The sequence below is a fragment of the Pezoporus wallicus genome, unplaced genomic scaffold (assembly GCF_028554395.1).
Source record: "Pezoporus wallicus isolate ANWC-B61680 ecotype Strahan unplaced genomic scaffold, APGP_CSIRO_Pwel_v1 contig_5261, whole genome shotgun sequence".
NCBI lineage: Eukaryota > Metazoa > Chordata > Aves > Psittaciformes > Psittacidae > Pezoporus > Pezoporus wallicus.
In genome coordinates, this window is record NW_026642423.1 from 7,060,487 (window position 1) to 7,082,913 (window position 22,427).

The 22,427-nt window shown below is 37.8% G+C and overlaps 1 protein-coding gene across 4 annotated transcripts in view; it reads right to left on the reverse strand.

The window, feature by feature from the left end:
- MYLK (myosin light chain kinase) overlaps nt 1–22,427 on the reverse strand; it is a 226,943-nt gene that overhangs the window by 46,486 nt on the left and 158,030 nt on the right. For all 4 annotated transcript variants that reach the window (XM_057430189.1, XM_057430188.1, XM_057430191.1 and 1 more), the window contains 4 exons: nt 19,154–19,270; nt 16,778–16,864; nt 4,560–4,610; nt 2,890–3,017 (listed from right to left, as the gene is read on the reverse strand). In XM_057430189.1, the coding sequence (XP_057286172.1) occupies nt 2,890–3,017; nt 4,560–4,610; nt 16,778–16,864; nt 19,154–19,270 (383 nt within the window). The remainder of the gene's footprint in view (nt 1–2,889; nt 3,018–4,559; nt 4,611–16,777; nt 16,865–19,153; nt 19,271–22,427) is intronic.

The window sequence follows — 22,427 nt, forward strand, 5'->3', positions numbered from 1 at the left end:
GGTAACAGTTTCTTGGGTTTGAACGAGTGAAGATGATGTTGACTGAAATGGAGCTGTAATGCTATAACTGTGCAGAGAGACATACAAAGAGCAAATTTAGCTCTCCTAAAGCATTTTTATTTTCTGGAGAGGCAAAAATCAAAATCTCAGCTGAATACCACAGGCATATTATGAACTAGTTTTTAATTAAAACAAAGCTATCTTAGCGTAAATGGCTAAGGAGACTTAGATTTTAATCAGTATTAACTTGAGACATGACAGATTATTGAACAGCCTCATAATGCTACACTGCAATTACAGAAGCTGTACACTGTGTTCTTATGAAACAGACAACATAATGTCAATGCCCTTCTTCCTCCCACCACTTCCTTGTAAGATAAGTGACTCTTCCAACTCATTCTCAGAATTTCATTAAAATTGAAGGCTGTTTGCCTTATCTTGTCTCATATATTCAGAGAATAAGAAATTATAAGGCTAAAAGCAGGACTTTCCCTGCTTTCTTCTCAACTTAGATAGAACACATGCACTGCTATATGCCCAAAAGTAACCCGAGAAAGATGCTCCTACAGTAACTCGAATAGAAAGCTAGTAAATGGGATTATATAGGATTTCAGTTTAAATTATACTGAAAATTGTTCCCCCCTGCCTCATATTTTGTTCTTCTGAGAGTCTACACTGGCTTAATATTTTGCTTTATTAGAATTAGTCAAAGGTAATAGTAAAAAAAAGCCCAAACCAGTCTAGCAGACCTAGATCCAAATTACGCAGAGAAAGCCCTGGAAAGGTACTCAGTGGCTTGCAGTGGTTGTGGGGAACAGGAATTTGGATCGCTGTGTTCCCAAAAGAAAATCACTGATCATAGTTAGGAAGCTCTGATAATTGGCAGTGTTAAACAATGGACTTTGTTGCTCAACTAACTCAGAGATTTTTCGAAGGTTTTCCCCTTTTTAGCTGAGGACAGTTCCAGCATCCCTCTACTAGACTGCCATCAAGTACAACAGTATGGGTCACAACTCTGAAACATTCCCTTCTTCAAGCAAAATATATTTATCCAGAATACACCTGTGAGAGGCCCTGGTGGCTCTTTTGAACCTAAGAGAATGTGAGGAAGGAACATGGAGAGGACGAGTTTCTCGTGCATGCTGCAGAATACAGTGGCAGGGCTTAAATCACAACTCACCACTTTATGGATCTGATCAAATAACAACTACAAATGAACGCCAGGAAAGTTGTAAAAACACTTGGGTAATTTTCATTTTTAGGACTGGGAGCGGAACAAAGTTGAAATCAACCACATTTATGGAAGAGAAAAATCCAAGAATAAAACAGTATGTTGTCCAAAAAAAAAAAAAAAGCAAAGTAATGATGCAGCACAGTACATAGTAACTGGTTCCCCATTTAATTTAATAAAGGAAAGACCGCTGCTCTCACTCGTCCTCGGACAGTGTTTATGAGCCCTCCTGAAGTTTTTTCTTTTCTATCTGATTCACCTGCAATAATGAACCATTTAAAAATTGTCATTTAATGCAAACCTTTATATTGTCTCATAGTGAATAACTAAAGAAGAAAGTATAAAGATCGTAAAAAATAATATTTTACAAAGGAAAAAAGGTGTAGTAGAATCAGAGACTGTGGATCTGATATGGGTATTATGAGGTACTGGTTTCTGTTATCACATAGATTCTGTATATTAAAATGGCCTTGAAATCTATGTAAATAAGATCGTTTTATTCACCAATGCCCCCAGAATTCTGCATAAACCAGAAACTCACTTTTGAGGGGTTAATTTTTACCCACATATTACTACAGAGCTCAGCAAAATAGGCGCTGAATGTTTCTGAAGCTTCTGAGATGGATTTTGGTAGAAATGACTTGACCACTTTTTAACTCCAGTCTTGAAACTTCAGAATTTTAAGAAAATTTAGGAGTTCAAAAAAAAGTCATTCTTTCCCCTAGAGTAAGGGGTTATTGGGAGTTAGCAAAGATGGACTCCGGAATACCCTTTGCACTAGCAAACTGTTTTGAATTCTTTCAATGAAATGCTGATGCATCTGGATTTAGAGTCTAAACTTGTAGGAGGAGATGTTTTTATTTATGCTCTATGGAGTGCATAATGAGTTCAGAATGAAATAAACAGAATAGCAGCTACAGTACATAATTATATCTGCTTTATCCTAACATGGCACTTCATCTTCTAGTTTGTACTTGCATACTGGGCTATTTGATTTAAAGTGGTTTCATTATTTACTAAAGCAACTCTCTTTAGAAGCTGCCCTTCCAGACACATATAACACAGTTCAAGGAAATTAGTTCAAGTATAAGGAACTCTAAACTTAGGGGGTGAGGGCACCCACAGCTACACAATTGTTGTTGTGCTTTGCACGGTGACATTTGTGTTGTAAGACATTTCATTCAAACTTCTTATATGGCATTTTTCCCCTCTGACATAACTTTAGAACAGACAACAATGAAGAAAAGGTTATTTTTCAAGGAGAGATATGTTTCATGTGACAGATACTTTTCAGAAATCCACTATCTTTCACATAATCTATTGTTTAATTACATGGTCTAAGGCTTTTCTCAAAGGAAGAGTCATTTGTCATAAGGGGGGACAAGCAGCAGCGGGTTTAAACTGTAGCAAGAAGATTTGTGTTTGGCATTAGGAAAACAGTTCTAACACTACGGATATTTAAGCACTGCAATAGGTTGCTAATGGAGGTTGTGAAACTTTTATCACTGGAATGTTTTCAGCAGAGGTGCAGAAAACATCTGGCAGAAATGACATTGACCTTGCAAATTCCCAGGGAAGGGAAATGGACAAGATGGGCTGTTGTTCCTTTCCAGCTCTACTTTCTCAGTGATTGTTAAAACAGGCAGAAAACAATTTACCTGCTTCCGGAATTTCATCCAGGTGCAAGTTATTGGTGCTGTTCCTACCACCTTGGCAAACAATTCCACTGATTCACCTGCACGGACTTTTCTGTCTTCTGGGAACTGAGTAATCTGAGGAGGAGCAGCTGATGGGGAAAACAAATAAACAAACAAAAAAACCAAATCTCTCTTTAAGTGACTGTATTTTTTATTTTTCATTAAATTCAAAACACGTGCATAGATCAGCGGTTTCAGAGGAGCACTTGAAATCCAGATTAGCAGTTATCTGTTGCTTGCAATAAAACAATTCTGTGGACATTGTTAGTTCTACTGTAGTAAAGCAAATAACAAGCTACCTGACATAAGTTTACTCATGCCAGACCAAAGTACAGAGATCCAAAAGCCGAAAGTGTTATGCCCTACTCTACCACTAATTCCAAATGTACAGCTTGTGAAATTTTGTGTTGGGTTTTTCAGGAAAACCTTTTTCTTTTGTATTTTGTATTTTTGAAGACTGGCTCCAGCCAATATGTGTGTGCTGAGGCAGTCTGCAAATGTGCTCCTTAATGTCATCAACGGTATTCAGAGAATTTAAGACTCAACACCTGCCTATGAAGACTGTAGCTTCAGTAGCCAGATAAACATCATGTGGGACATACAGCAGAGAGATGAAGACGGAAACTGATGTCTTTTTCCATCACACTCAATTTCCCCATGAGCAGTGACAGATCCTTTTGTCTGTGTATTACAGTGCTTCTTTTAAATCTTTCAATACCATACTCCTCCATTTCTGTATCAGGTATTTCTCTTCCCTCTCATTGCCTAAGAATCAATAGATGGCAGAACATCTATTTTGCTGATAGTGCTTCTTCCTGCCTCTTGGCTGTGATGCCAAATGTGCCAGACCCTTGGTAGCTGCTAGGGCCAGATGCCAGAAATATTGCAGCCCAGACAACTCCAGAGTGAAACCTGTTCTGTTGCTTAATAAGAGCAGCATGATAAAAAATATTGGTGCAGATCTGAGGACATATTGACAGAAATGGTAAAACATATCCCTTAATATTAGAATGACCTCATTGAAAAATGTAACATTTCTCTCCAAGGCACAGGGCTACTAGGTGAGAAAAAAAGTGCTTTCTTTTTCTGTTCAATGCAACTAAAGCAGCTTTAAAAGTCTGACAAAGTTTTAAGATATTAAAAGCAGGTTCCCATAGAGGAACATTCTGGTTAACTTTAAATACAGACAGCTTTGCCTAGGAGAGTGCAAACACGTGAACAGGTTACCATAATGCCAGTTACGCCGAAAAGCAGAATCTATCAACTTCTCTGTGGTAGCTACTCATGCAGAGGTGGCATTCTGTGATATGTAGAAAAATCTCTTTCACAAAAGGCTAAGGTGTCTTGTGGATATAGAAAAGGGCATGAGTCATAACACTACTGCTGACATTTGGTAGGATCTTGCTATAGTTTATTTGATGGTAACTTTCTTGCATGCTCATAATTTAATTCTTAGCACAGTGTAACCTTATGAACAAGTTTGAAAAAGGGGCTTTGTGTATCCACCGTTTAATCACTTATGCAAACAAATCTAGTAGCCAAACAGCTGTACTTAGAAATGTGGAGTCTGTTCTTTAGAACTGTATTGGTTTATTACTTTTTCCCATAGGATGACACATGCAACAAATTACCTGCTTTTGGAGGAGTCTTTGGAGCTGGTTTCTTCTTCACTGTTGCTTCACCTAGTTAAAAAATAAATAAATAAATAAAAGAAGTTAATTCAAAGGTGAGTTTTGGAAGGTACCAGATGAACTGCAAAGCTTACATCCATAGCGATGCTTTGTTGGTACCTGAAAATATAATATGTTCTTTCAGCATATTAAACTCAAGGATTAAAAATACTTTTAAAAAACACTTTTATTATCCTGAATGATCCTCATAATATTCATAGTTGAAGCTGGAGTTTTTAAAAGAACCAAAGAATTCTGCTACCCATCTCCTATAATCTGTCATACTCCATTTCTTACAGCAGTTTAACTGGGGTGAAAACACTAGGCCAAGATCCATCTCATACTGAATTTCTGCTCAGATTTCCAGCATAAACAGTGGTGAATGAGCTCAGCTAAATCTAGGCTAGTTAATGCCACACACTGTTTCTTACACCACTTGTGAGCTAGCAAAGAAACAGTGATACACAGGCAGTAAATACTCTCCTCTGCCTCACCTGCTTTTTTCTTCACAAAAGAAAGGGTCATGGCACCAAAGAATATGGCCCAGAATTTGAAATCTGAGCACATAAATTTTTGGAAGACAATGTTCTACAAATTGCAAATGGTAAGTAGAAAGAGAGTGGAGAAGACAGGTAGGTAGAAAATGGCTACAAACTATTTTTCACAAAACAAGAACTAGAGGCCACCCAATTAAATTGCCAGGCAGTAGGCATAAAAGAAACAAAAGAAGTGTTTTTTAAAATACCATACATAATCTACATTCACAGAGAACTGATGTTTTGCAAGACAGAAACATAAATAGGTTCAAAAGAAGAAAGTCATAGGAGTTAGGTGTAGTGGTAGCCATTAAAAGTAACAGTCTGGATGCCTTCAAACCATTGAATTCCAGAAGTGGAGGGGCTCATTTAATTTAGAGCAGTCTCTTTTTGTCTGCTATCCTGAGCATCCTTGTCAGAGGACGGCCTCTGCTGTGAAAGGACATTTGTTATTTTCTTATGCTCAAGTAGGCAGCTTGACTGAAGTAGTCTGGCTTTTAAGATGTTATTGCTTCCAGCAGAAGCAGTATCTGCTAAGCGCTTTTGAATATCCAAGGACATAGGTGCTTAGTGTTAGCCACAACAGTCTCAAAAGGTAGGAATTTTTTGGTTGTTTACTTAAATTATTTCAAAGTAGGAAGACACTGAGCAACAAAAAATCCTTCCCAAATCTACCAAACCAATAAAATGAGTCTTTTATTTTAACCCCCTTTGCTATAGCAAAGTACAAGCTGCGTGTGATACCCAGGGAACACATCAGCTGATATCGCATGAATAAAGAGCCATGAATTGTGAAGCCACCATGGGAGTCTCATGTTACAGCTCAAGCAATAAACAGATGTGAAGACTGATTTTAAGTTTTAGAGTAATTGGAGATAGTAAGCAATGTGCTTATGGGTTGTTAAAAGACCAAATGCTTCAAGAAATATGTAATGGTTTAGGTGTCAACACCAGTGTTTATTCAGTTCGTTCCAGAGAATGTTTCACTATGCAGTGAATATAGAAAAAAATTTGCCACTTTCTTTTTTATACACTTCCATTTCATAGTAATTGTTTCTCAAAGTATGGTTGACTTTTATATGCTCAGCCTTCATTGATTTTGTAGGCACCAGAATCATGATAATGGAGAGGTAGGATAGTCTTGCAGTACTTACAGATAAGTCATAGAATCATAGAATCATAGAATAGTTAGGGTTGGAAAGGACCTTAAGATCATCTAGTTCCAACCCCCCTGCCGTGGGCAGGGACACCTCACACTAAACCATGTCACCCAAGGCTCTGTCCAACCTGGCCTTGAACACTGCCAGGGATGGAGCATTCACAGCTTCCTTGGGCAACCCATTCCAGTGCCTCACCACCCTAACAGTGAAGGACTTCTTATACCTAACCTGAAATTTCCCTGTTCAAATTTGAACCCATTCCCCCTTGTCCTATCACTGCAGTCTCTAATGAAGAGTCCCTCCCCAGCATCCCTATAGGCCTCCTTCAGATACTGGAAGGCTGCTATGAGGTCTCCACGCAGCCTTCTCTTCTCCAGGCTGAACAGCTGCACCTTTCTCAGCCTGTCTTCATACAGGAGGTGCTCCAGCCCCTGATCATCCTCATGGCCCTCCTCTGGACTTGTTCCAAAGTTCCATGTCCTTTTTATGTTGAGGACACCAGAACTGCACACAATGCTCCAAGTGAGGTCTCATGAGAGCAGAGTAGAGGGGCAGGATCACTTCAAAAAAGAGCAGTTGTATATCTCTCAAAGAAGCCTTTCTTCGATGACTGTCAGTGTAACAAAATTAATTGTTTAGATCGGTACTTGTGAGGTGTTTATCCTAGTATAACTGGACCACCAGGACATGAACTATGTCCTGCCACATTTTCCATGTGAGCTTAACCCTGTTTAAATGAAGGTCTTCAATGAACACTACTGCTCATTAAAGGAACCTATTACTTTTCAGGTCACCAACAGACTGACGTGTACCCTAGATATTTGTAGTTAGTGACTACAAATATACTTCCAGATCCTCTTTCCTTCACAACGTGTGTGAGCAAAAGCAATAAGTAGTGTTTTTAAAGCAGCTTTCCTCTTTGTCATTGTATGGTTATGCCTTGAGCAGAAACTCTTATTTCAAGCTGTAGTCCCAGTTACGTGGATGAAACTACTTATCAGATGCCAGCTGGAAGCTCTGTGGAGTTTGGCCTATCATCTGCTGTTAAATATCCCTATTAACGGAAATCATCCATTAGTTGCTCATTAGATGCAAACTAACTCAGTTATATGATTAAAAACCACGTAAACATTTTTGTGTGTGTGCCTGCTGTGTATGACATCAGATTCTGTGCTCTTCTCTAAACTGAGAACAAAATAGCTGCTGGGTATCTCCTCAGAGCTATAATGGCTTTTAATACAAGCTAAAGCAATTATATAAATTTGATTACTTCCACACTCAAGTAAGCCTGATATGAACAAAGAACACCAACAATGGGGAAAACCCACCATCTGTCAACTGCCATCTTGGGTTGCAGATACTATTGCTATTTTTCAGAAATACTCATGTTTCCCTGTGACTATAAAATATCCCAAATTTATTTTTTTTCTTTATTGCTGGCTGACAATGTCATTTTCTGCCTTTGCACAACACATGCACAGAATGGATATCTGTATGCTCAGATACCTCTCTCACTTTTCTCTGCCTACAATCAGCCACTCTCAGTTCATTGCAGAAGGGACCCCAAGAAAATAGTTTGTTCATTCGCAACTACAATTAGTGATGTTCAATTCATCACTGTTAAAGAACAATGTTTCTATACAGACTAGGATGTATAGTGAACCACCAGGTTATTACATTTACCTTCCTAGCCCTAAGGGCTATGCTTAAGATAGTTAAGGCTTTCACTTCAATAAAGATCACCATAGCAGAAAGCAAAGAACCATCACCTCATTCAGCAAGGGTACTACTTTTTACATGTAAATACAAAATTTTTATTAATTTTTAGTTTTTACCCAGCAGGACATTACATTCACTTAACTGAGTATATCCAGACTGCCACTGGACTTCATCAAACCATGCAGGTTTCAAAGGGTTGCTGGAAGGTCTGGCTGAATATCCTGTCTTGCAGACACAAATAGCCCTGAGCAGAAATGAAAGGCAGGGGCAGTGTGGAAGGGGATGAGGACAAGGTCTATGAATCTAACTTCTTTGGCTAACAGCGTACACTGCTCTTACCTCTTCCTTAAGAATACCAGCTCATCTCATGCATCTTTTTGAAATACAACTTTTGTTTCAAAATCTGCTGGAGACAGCTAGTGAAAAAACAGAGTCTAATAAGATTACCCAAAGTTGACAAGGTCAAATGATTGTTTTCATTAAAATATTTGAGCCTCATGGAAATGCTGGTTCAAGTCTGCCTCTGCTGCTTTTCTTTTCTTTTTTTTTTTTTTTAAAAAAAAAGACTGTTTGTCTCTCTTTTGATATTTACAGTGAAACGGGGTGAAGCTGAAAACCAGCCTGGAAGAAAAAGGACATAATATTCTCTCCTTAAATGAATCTGCCTTCTAGAAACAACCTAATGTAAACACTATGAGGCTGGTATTTACATGACTTTATAGGCAGGTTTGCCTCTTAGAGAGCTTATGTCTGGATGGGGCATAAAAGCTAAAAAAGGGAAAGATCCCATACAGGCTGATAGCTGGGGGACATTTGGTTGTGCTGTTCTTCGCCCTGATGGTGAATTTGTGAGAGCAGATATGTTCAGAAACCTCAGTCTTTCTTTTTTGCTTCCCTTTTTTGGAATTTTGCTAAAAATAGGCATAGCCCTCCCCTGGAATTGCTGTCTGCACAACTTGCTTTCATAAAGCATGAAGTAAAACTCTTACAGTTTGAAAAAAAACCATCGTGTACTCAAGATAACATTGCCAAACGGTCCATAATTCCTACTGTCTTCTTTGCTAAAAATTATGCATGTGTGTTCTTTAGTGATAGATTTTAGCACCTGTTTATTTACTTTAATAAGTACAAGCAAATAGTCTGCTTGTGGAACAACCTCATTTTAGCTCAGGATAGGACAAGGGCTAATGACATACTCTAAGACTATGGTCACATAGGAAACTGTTTTCCCATCTTTTCAAGATTTCATCTTCTGAGAGAAACTAAATTGTTGGAGTTTTGTGGGTTTTTTTTGGTTGTTTTTTTTTCTTTTTTCAGTTTCCTTGAAGAAAAACTGAAAAAAAAAAAGAAAAAAGAAATCGTGTCTGTATTGTGTCAGATATCATGGTAACTAGGCTATTTATACAGGAGATGGAAAACCCAGGTTCAAGCCTCTGCTCCTTCTTCCACATCCCACTTGAATGCTTCAGAAGTGTGGGATGTGGCATTATGGGGTCTCTTTCTCCCACATCACAGTGTAACCTCCTTCAGACCCTTCTGGGGATAAATATCAGGGTCTGAATCAAAGGTGACTGTTGTCTGTAAAGCTTCACTACTCACTGCTATGCTAGGAAGCATGGAATGGCTGACACCTTGAAGTACAGAAGAAATAAAACACTTGGCCTTGTGGACAAGGCGACAAATTATTCAGTTGTATCTTCCTTCTGTTGCAAACTTTCTTGATGATACAAAAACTTACTACAAGTATTACTCAGCACAGACAAGATGAAGTAGGAGAAAGATGATGGCTACAACTGTAGTAGAAAAAGACAACACATCATTACTTACTAATACATTCATACATTTGTGAACCTATGCTAATTGCTACAGAGAAAAATGACAGCCACAATGAACTCACACCAGTAGCCTGAAAACTTCATCAAGGTTTGACAGGTTAAACAGATTCTAAAATAGCAAATTCCTCTTACAGTTTCCAAATAACTGTTTATTATTTAAATACAAGAAACTAGAAAGCAACTCTGGTTTAAATTTGATGCCATGCAGAAATTAGAAAACTAAATGCCATACAAGTCAGTTATTTGAGTTTGCGTGTTTCAGAACAGTTTTTAATAGCTTTTATTTTTTCACTAGAAACAACTGTTATTTTGTTGCAACATCCCATATTTAGTTTCTAAATCATGCAGAGATTGTCCTCTAATTGAAAATAAAAATCAAAAAAATCCATCTACCTCCTTCTCAAAATAAATACAAAAATCCAGGAAATGCTCACTCTAGCATTCCAGTCAAGAGAGAGCTAGCATATACTGGCACACTCAGAGCTTCACTAATGCAGTATAGTACCCTGAAAGTAATTCAGTATTTGAAAACAGCTCAGCTGGAGGAAGAAACAATTCCACAGCAGTATAGAAGCACAATGCTTGAGCAATTCCTGCAATTAAAGGAAAATTTGAGCAGTGCAGAAGAGATCTGGTATCAAATAGAGCTTACAAACAACCCAGGTCACATGAATTCCACTAAAAGCTCTGGCGGGAGCAAGACAACAATGCTAGTTTCTTAAATATATATTTAATTTTAATGTTTCTCATGCCCTGCGAGAATATCTACAATTAGATGCCAAAATGCTGCACCTGGGTGTGTAGGAACAGGAATCTAAACTAGGTTACTAGCCTGTTGCCCTGTCTGTTTTGCAGGATAATACTGTCAGGTCATTTGGACATTCAGGAGCTCCAAATGATTTCAGTGAAAAAAAACTAGGTGTCATGTGCTTTTGCACATTAATTAAGCTAATGGATTTAGGACCCTAATTTATACAGAAGAAACTTTGGTCAATGCTTCTATTACATGCCTCCCATCTGCAATTTCTAGTCAATAGCTTACCTAGGAATTAATAGTACATTGCACTTCTTCAGTTCAAGGTCATGTTGGAAAACCCGAGTTCATTTTTCACTGCATGAGACAATCAATAAATATTTCTGTCTTCTTCTGTCAACATAGAGATATGTAGGATGGACTGTATGAAAAACACATGGAAAATACTGTTCTGTGCCAGCAGTATCTCAGAAAATGCCAGTATGGTATGAGCTGTAAAGTAACTTGGCAGAGATTCAGAATGCATACCCAGCATGAGCTAAACAGCGCTGAACTGGGCATCAGGGAGAGGTGATTTACACAACAAATTAGTGTTTCTCCATTGCTCTTTTTATATGTACAGTAACTGAACCTGTGGAGGCAACCAGCCTTCAGAGTCACCAAGTTAAACCTTATATTGCCTTTTTACTTTAGCATAACTTGGTTGTTAAGCATTGTGCCGCACTTATTTACCCTTGGACTCCAATCCTGAGGAATTAAGTCAGCACCTTTCATTATTCAGTTACAGAGAAATCATCTATAGGTCTTAAAAATAGCCTGTGGCAATTTTATTTCTATATACTAAGATACGACTGTTCAGTTTCTATTAGAAAAGATTTTTCTAGAAAAAGTTTGATCAGGGGCTTCCCTGACAATGTAATTCATATTGTTCTAACACACTAAGTACTTGCACTCACTGTGCAGAAGATGTCTTGGTTCTTCTTGCAACAGTCCGTACAGCAGCATGGATCTTCTGGGAAACGAATGGGACTAAGAAAACTGGTTTGAATTGGCTCATTGACCCTCAAAAGCATCTCAGAGTGTCCCAGGGACCAAAGAGTCCCAGGGACAACAACAGTCACCAGCTCACAGTTGCTACACAGTGCTCTTATTTCTGCAATTAAAAGTACATCTCTGACTTGATCAATTGCTTCCTTACTAACTGAGTTCTTCCTGTAGAAAGTGGCAAGTTTTATACCGAGGACAAAACTATCTGACATGAAATGAAGATTTTGAAACATTGTATATTAATCAGTGCCATGTTTGGTATTATATTGGTAGAATGGAAAACAAAATACTTTAAGTGTTTACTAATTTAGTTATATATTATCTAAACTAGATACATCAAGTTTAATGTTTTAATGACATTTTCTTAAAATGGTGGTTGCAGACTTGGATCCTCTGACAAGATTGTTTATTCAAGAGTAAATAACAGAACTGCATGCTAATCATTTGGCCACTGCCTCACAATTTTTCCATGGTAATTAAAATGCTTGGAGTTTTCCCGCTTCCTCCCCCATGGAAAAGAATATATAACATGATAAGGAGTTCTGTCTGACATATTTACTTTTATGACACACTGTTCAGAGATGCCACTGCTTAGTCCTGCATTCAAGTACCAATAATGTTGAGAAATCAGATCTGGGAAGATAACAGAGCAGCCTTCCAGAGGATTTGATCTGGAAAGTGTCAGTTGTGACATTTTATTAATACTGTCAGCAAAAGAACGCATTGTTACTAACTTGATGTGTTTGATATGAAATAAAACATTTTATATAGTAGCAGATATAGAAGATTTATATCAGCAAGCTACCAAATACTGCTAATAATGCACTCTAGGCTTCTTTGCTTGAAGATGCGTGGAAGAAGTTGTTTTCTTTGATGTAACTGAATTTTAACAGAGCAGAAGAACTTCTATTTGAGCAAACAAATTCTGTGCTGTGTCATCCCCTCAATGTATGTGATCTGGGTATGAGAACAGCGGGTTTAACAAGTGTTACTCAGACGAGGGAATCCAGGATATCCTGTTAGGTTTTCATACCACTTATGATAGTTGTTGTTTCTTAATATTTACTGGAAGTAGCGCAGTGAATTAGCCCTACAAAAAGCAGTGGCATTTCTTTCCAAACCCTTTAAAACAATGCTTATATTTAGGAGGGTTATTTTCTAAAGCCTTAAAGCAAATTCTTGTCTCAGTAGCAATGAAGAGGATACAGTTTCTTCCTACTGTAGTAAAGTTACGTTGCACAGCTCAACTGTGGTGAAGTTTAAAAAATAGCATCTAATTGTTGTAATATGCCTTTTTCCTCTGCAAATCTTGAAAAAAAAAAAAAACCCAAACCAAAACTTTGAAAAAAAATTTCTTTTGGAAAACTCATGTTTTATGCAAAGTTTTGGGATGTCAGTTAAAAAAAAAAGCTATAGTATTTGGGGTATTGCATAAAAACTAGTAGTGAAGCTGAAGATCAAGAAAGTTGGGTTCTAGATCTGCAAATGAAAGTGCCTCATCTTGGGCTAATTACTCCAGCTATGAATAACTGCTGTTTTGGTCCTCAGATTAAGACACATTAATGAGAACAAAATATTAGGGATTGTGGAGTAGTAATATATGTTTTGAAAAAGAGATTTTAAAATTATAAACCTACAAATCATTGCGCTTAAAAATCTCAAGCAGCACTTTGATTTTTCCTCATTCTGTTTTAACAGAAAGATTTTTTAATAGGCACTGAAGATTTTGCAGCTTAGGTAATTGAAATAAGCAATTCCCTTTAAGCCTAATTTGAAGTAACTTCTAATATTAATGGGTATTGGGTGCCCAAATTCCTTTGCAGCAGATGTTTTCAAAGCTCTCTAGAGAAATGTTAAAGTGGTGAGAATTTTTGGCTTAGTACTTCTGCTGCAGGGTTATATCAAACTAGAAGAGCCTGATATTATACACTGGTTGTTCTAGCATAGCATGGAGTATGCGGTATGGTAAATAATGAAAGGTTCTAATTGTCCATTGCCTCTGCTAATCTCTTATATCTGTGAAGAAGAAACATAACATTTTACTATTCTAGCTCAGTATCATTTCATACCCGCCTAGCAAAGAAACATGTGACAAAGCTTAAGTCAGTACAGTCAGTGAAGAATGGACCAATTCTAACATTTAATGAGGAGGTGTCCCTCCTCCATGCTCCCTTAGGATTGATTTCAATCATCTGATTGAAAGATAGATGTTTGTTATTCTTAGAAACTTTATTATTTATTCTGTTTATTATTACAGAGCTGTAATTATTACTAAATTCTGGTGACACAATATTAATTGTAAGCAAAAACAAGTATAATTTTCCTAATTTGTTACCATGGGAACAATCTTTCTGCATGCAAATACTGAACACATGCATTCAGAGATATTGTTAATCCTTGAATGCTACAAAGCTGTCTTTATAGATGTTTTTCTGAGAATAACTGCTTATTCTAAACCAGGGTCTAGAACATAATTTATTTCAAAAGAGGTAATGCCCAAAATTTTACTTACTGTTGTATTTCTGCAGCTTAAAACCCCAAGCTTCCAGTAGTAAAATAATGTTAAAATGAGCAGTTAAATGATCTGGGTCAGCAACTGTTCTCACAGCGAGACAAATTCTATAGATTAACATAGTGACAACATTCATTCCCTTTCACAAAGAGAAATGTATCGATCCTTGCTTTCAGGAAGTAAAAGTTAATTACTTTCCTGAAGGTTTCTACTAGAGAAAAAAAACAAGTATCACTTATAATTTATTTGAGGGGAAGACAAGGTTGACATAGCTGCTAACCATGAAATCTGACTTGCACTTTCTTACACAAAATGAAAAATATGATTTTTTTTTTTCCCTGAGAAGTATTTCTTAAAATGACAGAGAATATGTAGCTTCAGTACCCCATACAGTACAGTGCCTTCTGTTGTAACTGAATTCACTGTACAAAATTCAGACTCTATTCAGTGGGAATAATTGATTTTTTTTGTCATCTATTTCTTCAGCATCATTCCTCACACTCTACTTGCCACTAAGACTGTTGGTTAGTTAATGTGGCAACAAAGACTGGAAGAGATCAAAGTAAAAATTCATCTCCTTATTAGATTGAGACATCTTAATCCGTAGTTATTCTTTATTAACCTTCTTTTCGAGAGAAACACAGTAAGATGCACAAATCTATGTCTTGTTAAGCCTGTTCCCTTTCAGGAAAGGAACTTAAAAATCTCTACATCCTGAAGGGATTTTAGTTTAAATTGAAACTATGAAGTTGATCAGTTTTTTATATTTTGCCCTTGACAAACATACAAATATAACACTCATTTCAGGCAGATAAATACCTACAGCCCTCAGAGACTGAGATTGAGATGTTAAAAACTGCCTGTGGAATCTCTGAGCCAAATCCTTTTAAAGTTTTTCCAAATTTTCAAAAAACTATTCCAAAGCCCAGATTCCTAACATTCTCTCTGTTTACCTTGATGTTTTCAGTGCAAAATGGAAGAGGTTTCAAAGGTATTTTGAAAACAAAACTTATGAGAAGTTGAAGGACTTTAAACACTGATATAATATGCAATGAGGCAACCTTAGGAAAACCATTCACCATTATGTTAATGTTCTTTCTCCAATCATTTCTGAAGCCAGAGCTGCTAGCTTCTGTTTTGCTACCAATAGCGGATTTTCACTAAAATCAACAGCAAGCAGTAATTACAGCAGGATGTGGATCAGGTAATATATCTGCATGTTTAGACTTAGGTCCCCACTCACAGTTTCTCCTGGGATTGATAATACTGCTGGGAGAATCAGAGGAAATATATGCATTTGTCTGCATAGAAAACACTATTCAAAACGCTATCCAGCAGAGCTTTAAATGGCTTTATAACATTCTGTTGAGGTTCAAGAACAAAATGATTGTTCTTAATGGCTATTATTTACAGCATTTGAAGCTCAGGTGCAAAGGTGGAGTATGATGATCTGACCCTCCACACCCCCAAATGATTGGCTGGAGGGAAAATTACAATATTCAGCCAGCAACTCAGAAATAGCTGTAGTCCAGGGCATAGCTCTATGTAAGTCAACAGTTCCAGATTCATTAGCTGTGCTCATCAATCAGTACAGAACTGCACTGGGTCCTGCTGAAAGTAGGTGAAAATATTCCATGCTGGAAAATCAGATTATAGGTTGTGTTGGGGATTTTTTTGGTTGTTTGTTTGTTGGTTTTTTTTTTTTTTTTGGGTGGGGGGGTGGGTGGGATGGTTGGGTTTGTCTTTTGTTTGGTTGGTTTTGGGTTCTGGTGTTTTTTTGTTTGTGGTTTTGTTTTGTTTTGTTTTGTTGTTTTTTGGTGTTTTTTTTCCAAGAGAACTGGATAAAATATTTCTTGATTTCATCAGAATTGCCTTTCATGTCTTCACATCTTTTTTAGGAACTTACATGATACACATCTTAGACAGAAAATGTCAAATTCCAGTGTTTGATTTAAAAGATATTTGTATCCCATGGACACTTAATTTCAAAAGTGGTATTAGGAATTTCTAAACCGACATTATGTAATATTGCCGACACATGGAATAATGCTGACTTTACCATTTAAAGATTCCTCTTAATCAAATGCATGCATGCAGAGTAGCAAACATGGAAATTTATAGCTGATTTGTTATTTCAGAAAGCATTAAAAGCAAAACAAGTAAAGCATTTAAAAGAAGGAATGTAAAATTCACTAAACCACCCCTCTTGGTCATGTTAAAAAAGACAGATTAAGCTACTGGACATTTCAGTCCAGATATCTTTCCTACCAGTGGTAAAACCGTATCTTATCTACAGGTAACACAACATGACTTGAAGAAAACTACTCAAGAATTTCTATGCTCTTTGGGAGGCATCCAAAAATAAATCTGTGTCATGAGTTTATTGCACCATTATGGAAAACTGAGAATAGAACAGGCTAGGTGTGAACTCAGTTTCAGCACTCACTTCTAATCCCCACAAAGCAAAGACTCATTTCACATGACTTATGTCAAGGATCAAAGAAACAGCACAAGCTTCTGATACTATGCCTGTAAACAGAAGGGAATGACCACAGAATCCCAGAGCACTCTTCTGTTACCACTGAAAAGGAAGCAGTCAAAATCACTGTTACTTACTCTCTGTGGGCAGCACAGGAGGAAGTGTGGTCTTCGGCTTCTTGGTCTTCTTCTCAATAGGCTTTGAGGTCTTTGTGGATGAGGCATCTGCAATCAAAACAAATAACAATGCAAATCTTATTTAAAAATCAATAACAAAAAAAAACCCTGTCTATTAACATTAGATTGTTTGGGGTCTTTCTGCAAAGTTAGGGGAAATTGTTGTCCTTTGTCTTTTAAGACAGATTTTGTGCAAAGATTTGCTGGAGAATGTCACATTCTGAAAGGAAGAGGGAGAAGAGAGGGAGAAGTCCTCTATGAAAGCAGGAGAACTGAGAACCTGAGAAAGCAACTAGACAAGGCAACAACTAAGGTGATAGGTATATTTTAACTGAACATAACAAAGTAAAACGTGCACAAAGCTGCTTTAGGCAGTGTATGGAAAAGGGAAACAAAGGCATATTTGAAGCATCATTTCATCCAAAAGAATCTGTTGCCATGTCATGCTTCTGTTCCATTGTCTGTATGATCTATATAGATGAACAAATTTTGAAAAGTAGCATTTCCTTTGTATGTTTAAATCTTTCCAAGAAGATTTCATTATACATTGGTTCATTCAAAATAAAAATGGCACAAAAGACACCACAGAACTCAAGTTTAATGGATTTCATTATTCTCAAGATTGCACAGCTCATACCCAGAAACTACACAGTACTGCAGGCACCCTGACATCTATGAGACAATACAAGCTCTCTTCCATCTGTATCCCATATGACATAGACACATACAACTAGAAGGTACTACTTTTTCTACAGTAAGGTTTTCTCAGGTTGAGCATGTCATATAATGAAAGTCCTAATGAGCTCCACTTGTTAGATTATTTGATCCTGATATTTATCATTGGAAGAAAGTTCCCAGATTTGGATTATGATCTCAGCAATAGCTGTATTAATTTATAGCTTTCAAATATTCAGCTTTCAGAGAAAAGATAATATAAATGTCATGTAACCACATATTTCAGTCACCTACTTCTAGTTTCCGGAGTGTGAAAGTTCATCTAAGTTTCCTGAAAAGTTAACAAGGAAAGACAGAATCTTCTAGATTCTGAAGTAATTCAGAGCAAAGGCTGTGCTAGATCTGAGTTCAGACACTCAGATTCTACAGATTTGTCCCTGAACTAATTTGACAATGGAAGTCAAATATTAATCTGATTTGAGTCTATGGGACCAAAGGGAATATAGTATTTATGGTTACTTGTTGAGTATGAAAATCAGGTTCTAAGGTGCTGACATCACACTGTGTAGAAGGAGCAATTTTATTTGTTGTTTTAGATCACAATTCTGACTTAAAAATAACAGTCATCCCCTCTGCCAGTCACAGACATGGGATATCAAATGTCATCTCTCCTGAATAGCTGGAGTTTGCTGTGGTGCCACTCTTCTCAGCTGTACAAAGCAGCATGCCAGTAAGAATTGGAAAAGACTGGTGAGGTAGTCAATATCAAAGTAAGGAATGTGGTCATTCTGGTGTCCAGCATTACACGAGCAACAATTATATGTATAATTAATTCCTTTTCCAGCTACATGAAGACTGACTCTTACTGATGGATTTACAGGATTATACTCTTACCTTGTGTCATTCTACATTAGGAAAACTACGGTTTTCTTTTTTAGACTTCCTACCAAGTCTGTAACACAGTTGTGAAGGCTTAGTATCCAAGATCTATGTTATTGGACTCGTTGTTTACTTTTATGTTCTTTTCAGTCACAATGGAAAGTATCAGAGTATTTATGGATGAGCTCTCCAGAAGGTGAGCTGATAAAAAGCTCATTTGGTTACTTAAAGTCCATGTCAGTTTTAAGTCTGTGCTCTCACCCTAATGACAAAATATTTGCCCAAGGCCAAGAAAACGACAGTGTCATCAGCATGACTGAAGCTGAAAATGGGTACCTCAGTAAGCAAATTATCCGTGTTTAAGACTATGACATACAAGGGTGGTTGACTTGCTAATTTGTTTATTTTTTGCGCTGTGCCATACATAGTCCTGAGGCAGACTGGTACCCAGGCTCACACACTGAATTCTTACATGCTCTTAAAGAATGAATACAGATCAGAAACAAATTTTCATGGGTTCAACTTGCTGCTCTACTAACCTTGTACAGTGGGTAGCAGGAGAACATACATTATTCCACAAAGCAGCCAGAGCCCTTGGCTCTGTACTGTCTCTCTGCTCATGCCCCTTTACAGCAGACATCAAATTATGTATTGATGAAAAGTACAGAAAGGAAGGGGCAGAGTTCTTTTTTTGTGTATGTGGTTCATAAAGGCTGGTATTAGGAGAAGGGGGGAGAAGGAAGTTTTAAGGAATGGCTTTCCCGTATCCAGCAAAGTACTTACCTTCTACCAGCACTTTGCAAGCACATTCAGCTTTTCCTGCTACATTCTCAGCTATGCATTTGTATTCGCCCCCATCTTCAGGCATAGCCTTCTCAATGGTAAGTGAACAGAGTGTCCCTAATGCAAAGAAAAGAGAGATCAAAAGGATGTTATGTTGCAGTTCACAAAAACCTTAGTGCTACTAAGGAGCGAAATGCATCAAATGATCCAATCCTTTACTACAGGTGATATTCACTGCTAGAATTTTATTTTATTTTTCTTTAAAAACTCAGCATCAGAACTGGAACCCTATTAATGCTAAAAAACATAAAACCACATTGAAAGATAAATGGAATCTTATTGCTGTTCCCTAGGATACTTAAAGCTGTCCCCTTAGCTCTAAAGTGGTTAATGGATGGGGACAGAGAAGACCCAGAGTAGAATCTCTGCTGCTGCTCGTCTTATAGCAGGGATAAGATGTCCTCACTCAGATGATTTTTTTTATCAAAAGTGCTAGTAGTGTAGGACTACTGGGGCTTCTTTCAAGGGGCCATCTGCAGTATTTTGAGTCAGCCTTATCTCTAACACTCCTGTGAGCATCTACATGTGAAAGCAGACTTCACAAGCTTAGTGCACGAGTTTAAAAGTGGCACTGAGAGACATTTTCTTCTTGTTTGAAATACTTAAAGAAACAAGTGTCTGGTATTGTAAAACATCCATTAGAAAGTTCAATATATCAGTGACAATCAAATTTGTCACTGCAACAAATCAGGTATCCCTGCCCACGGCAGGGGGGGTGGAACTAGATGATCTTAAGGTCCTTTCCAACCCTAATGATTCTATGATTCTAATTTCTTTTCTAACAGAACAGCAAAATTTGACTTAATTGGGTTTGCAGAAACAGGATGTGACATAAGCTCTGTAGTTACCAAGGGAAGCTTGGTATGACCCAAGGGAAATACATTTCCTCTTAAAAACTATAACTCTGTGAACCAAAACAGAAGCTGTTCCCAGTAGCTAGGGGATGAGGAAGCAAAATCTAATCCCTTAGGTTTACTTGCATTGCTTGGAACAACAAAGTACTTCGCTCCCCAGGGAGAACCCCAATTAAAATACTCAGGACTTTTCCTTTCAAAAATATCCCTCACCCACAGTGAGGGTGAAGTGTGGGGTTGCTTTTTCCTCATTGGAAAGCCTCGCCTGTCCCACAAACAGTCTCAGAAACTGTGCACTTCCACCCAGTGCTGTTAGATTGTCCAGAAGTTTTCCATCCTTTACTTGTTTCTGCCACAGTAATACACTCTACACCCTTCCTCCATTTACCTTTCTCACAGTTTCTCCTAATTAATGACAAGATTGGATAGATGATCTTTTTTTTTATACATTTCCCCCATGTCCTGAGACATAAGAAAGTTTCCCAGCATCTCTTGCTATTTCCCACATTTCTCTTTATGGTAACTAGAGGCTGCCTTCTGTCTTCCAGAGTGCCTGATCCCAGGCTCCTCATCAAATAAGTCCCTTGTGACACTGGTCCTTGAAAAGGACATTGAAAGATCCTTGAAGAGAACAGAACTTCAGGAATTCACTTGCTCTCTTTTTCTCATTGTAAACCTGAGTGTTTATTATCCGAGACAAATCTTATAAAAACCATTCCAGAGGTTCCCAAAAAGTTTGGTTTGGCAGACACACACACAGGTTAGAAGAAAATGATTTTTTCTCCCCTCCTTGTCCTCCACAAATTCAAGAAGCTCTACATAATGACTGTTTTCCTCCTGAGAAATTATGTGAAAACTATCTCAGAAGAGGAGCACTGACCCCTCACTCACATGTGCTGTGCTCAGCCAACCACACGGTGAAAAGAAAAGCCACACGCCTTTCCTGAGGCAACTCTTCTCCCTGAGTCAGGCTAGAGCCAAAAAAGTCACAAGCTGCTATTCCATTCCAAATGGAGGAGGGACACTAGAAAAGTATTCTTGCGGGCATCTAGCAAATATAAATTCAAATGTCTCTGCTGTTTAGAGAGACAAATGGAGAGCAAGCCAAAGATAACTTTCAGTCGAAGAGTTTGGATAAAGCTATGTAAGATGGTTAGGAAAGATCACACATTAGAACCTAAAAATACTATTGCAAAGGAATATAAACTATGGAACAAAGACACATACATATGAAGAAGATTGCTGGCCACCTCACTGCAGGAAGGAGTCTGGCTTGTAAGTACAAATGGATTGTTAAAGGACTGGAACAAAGCATTTACTTTAGTTTCTGCTGGAGTTGTCTACCTGCTCAAAAACTCTTCCTCAGCTCATTAAAGACTAAGGTGACATAAGGCCATTCGTCACCACTCACTGTTCCAGTGTTGCCTATACAGCATACTGCAGCAATGTAAGTGAACACCTTATCAGAAACACTTTGTATATACAGACAGAAACATCCACCCCAGTGGTAAGTCATTCCCCACAGTTATACTACAATCTAGAAGCAAATGCTAGGGTTTTCTCATGATGATCCTTGACTTGCTATATGCATTCAGTGCTCTGTTAGTTTTGCTTTTCGTATCTCCACTTATTCACACTCCCCAGCAACTACATTGGAGCAGCAGAGAAAAGTAAATGGGGATTGCTGGGCTTGTTGCTACTACCCAGTTCAATGGTGGTATTCTCAGTGGAGTGAAGGGGAAATGAGGTAACTTGGGTCATTCTCCTTTATTTAGCTACTAGTTTTCATGCAACTGTTGACTGCGAGGACTTACCATGAAGTTGGACAATGGCTTAAAAAGTATGAACCGGGCTGGGCCAGAAGTATGATGGCAGAATGAGGGACTACATGTCTGTAGAAACCTCATTTTCTTAGAAAGCCAGAAAAAAAAACCAAACCAAACAGGCAAAATGTAACGAGATTTCATAAGGACAGGAAACTCCCCAGTAGGCCTATGTTCTGTGATCTAGACCTACAGTCAATTCCCGGGGCTTGAAGGCCAAATGTCTTTCAATGAAGTATTTGGTATTTCCTTTGAAGAACCCCTTCATGACCTGAAAAATCTTATTTTCTCACAATTACAAGAAAGCCCAGACTGGTTACTCAAGTTGGATATTCTGAATCCTGCCCCTTCACAAATCCAAGTCAGCTAAAAGAATCTGTTATCCACTTTTCCCCCCATCCCTCTAACATTTTTTTTAGGAACCAGTCCGCAGAGAGCCTTTAAAACACTGTCACAAATTGCAGAATTGGAGTAAAAATGAATACTGGGATCTTCCACTTAGACATTTGAACTGCTGCAGCTCTAGAAAAGACCTTA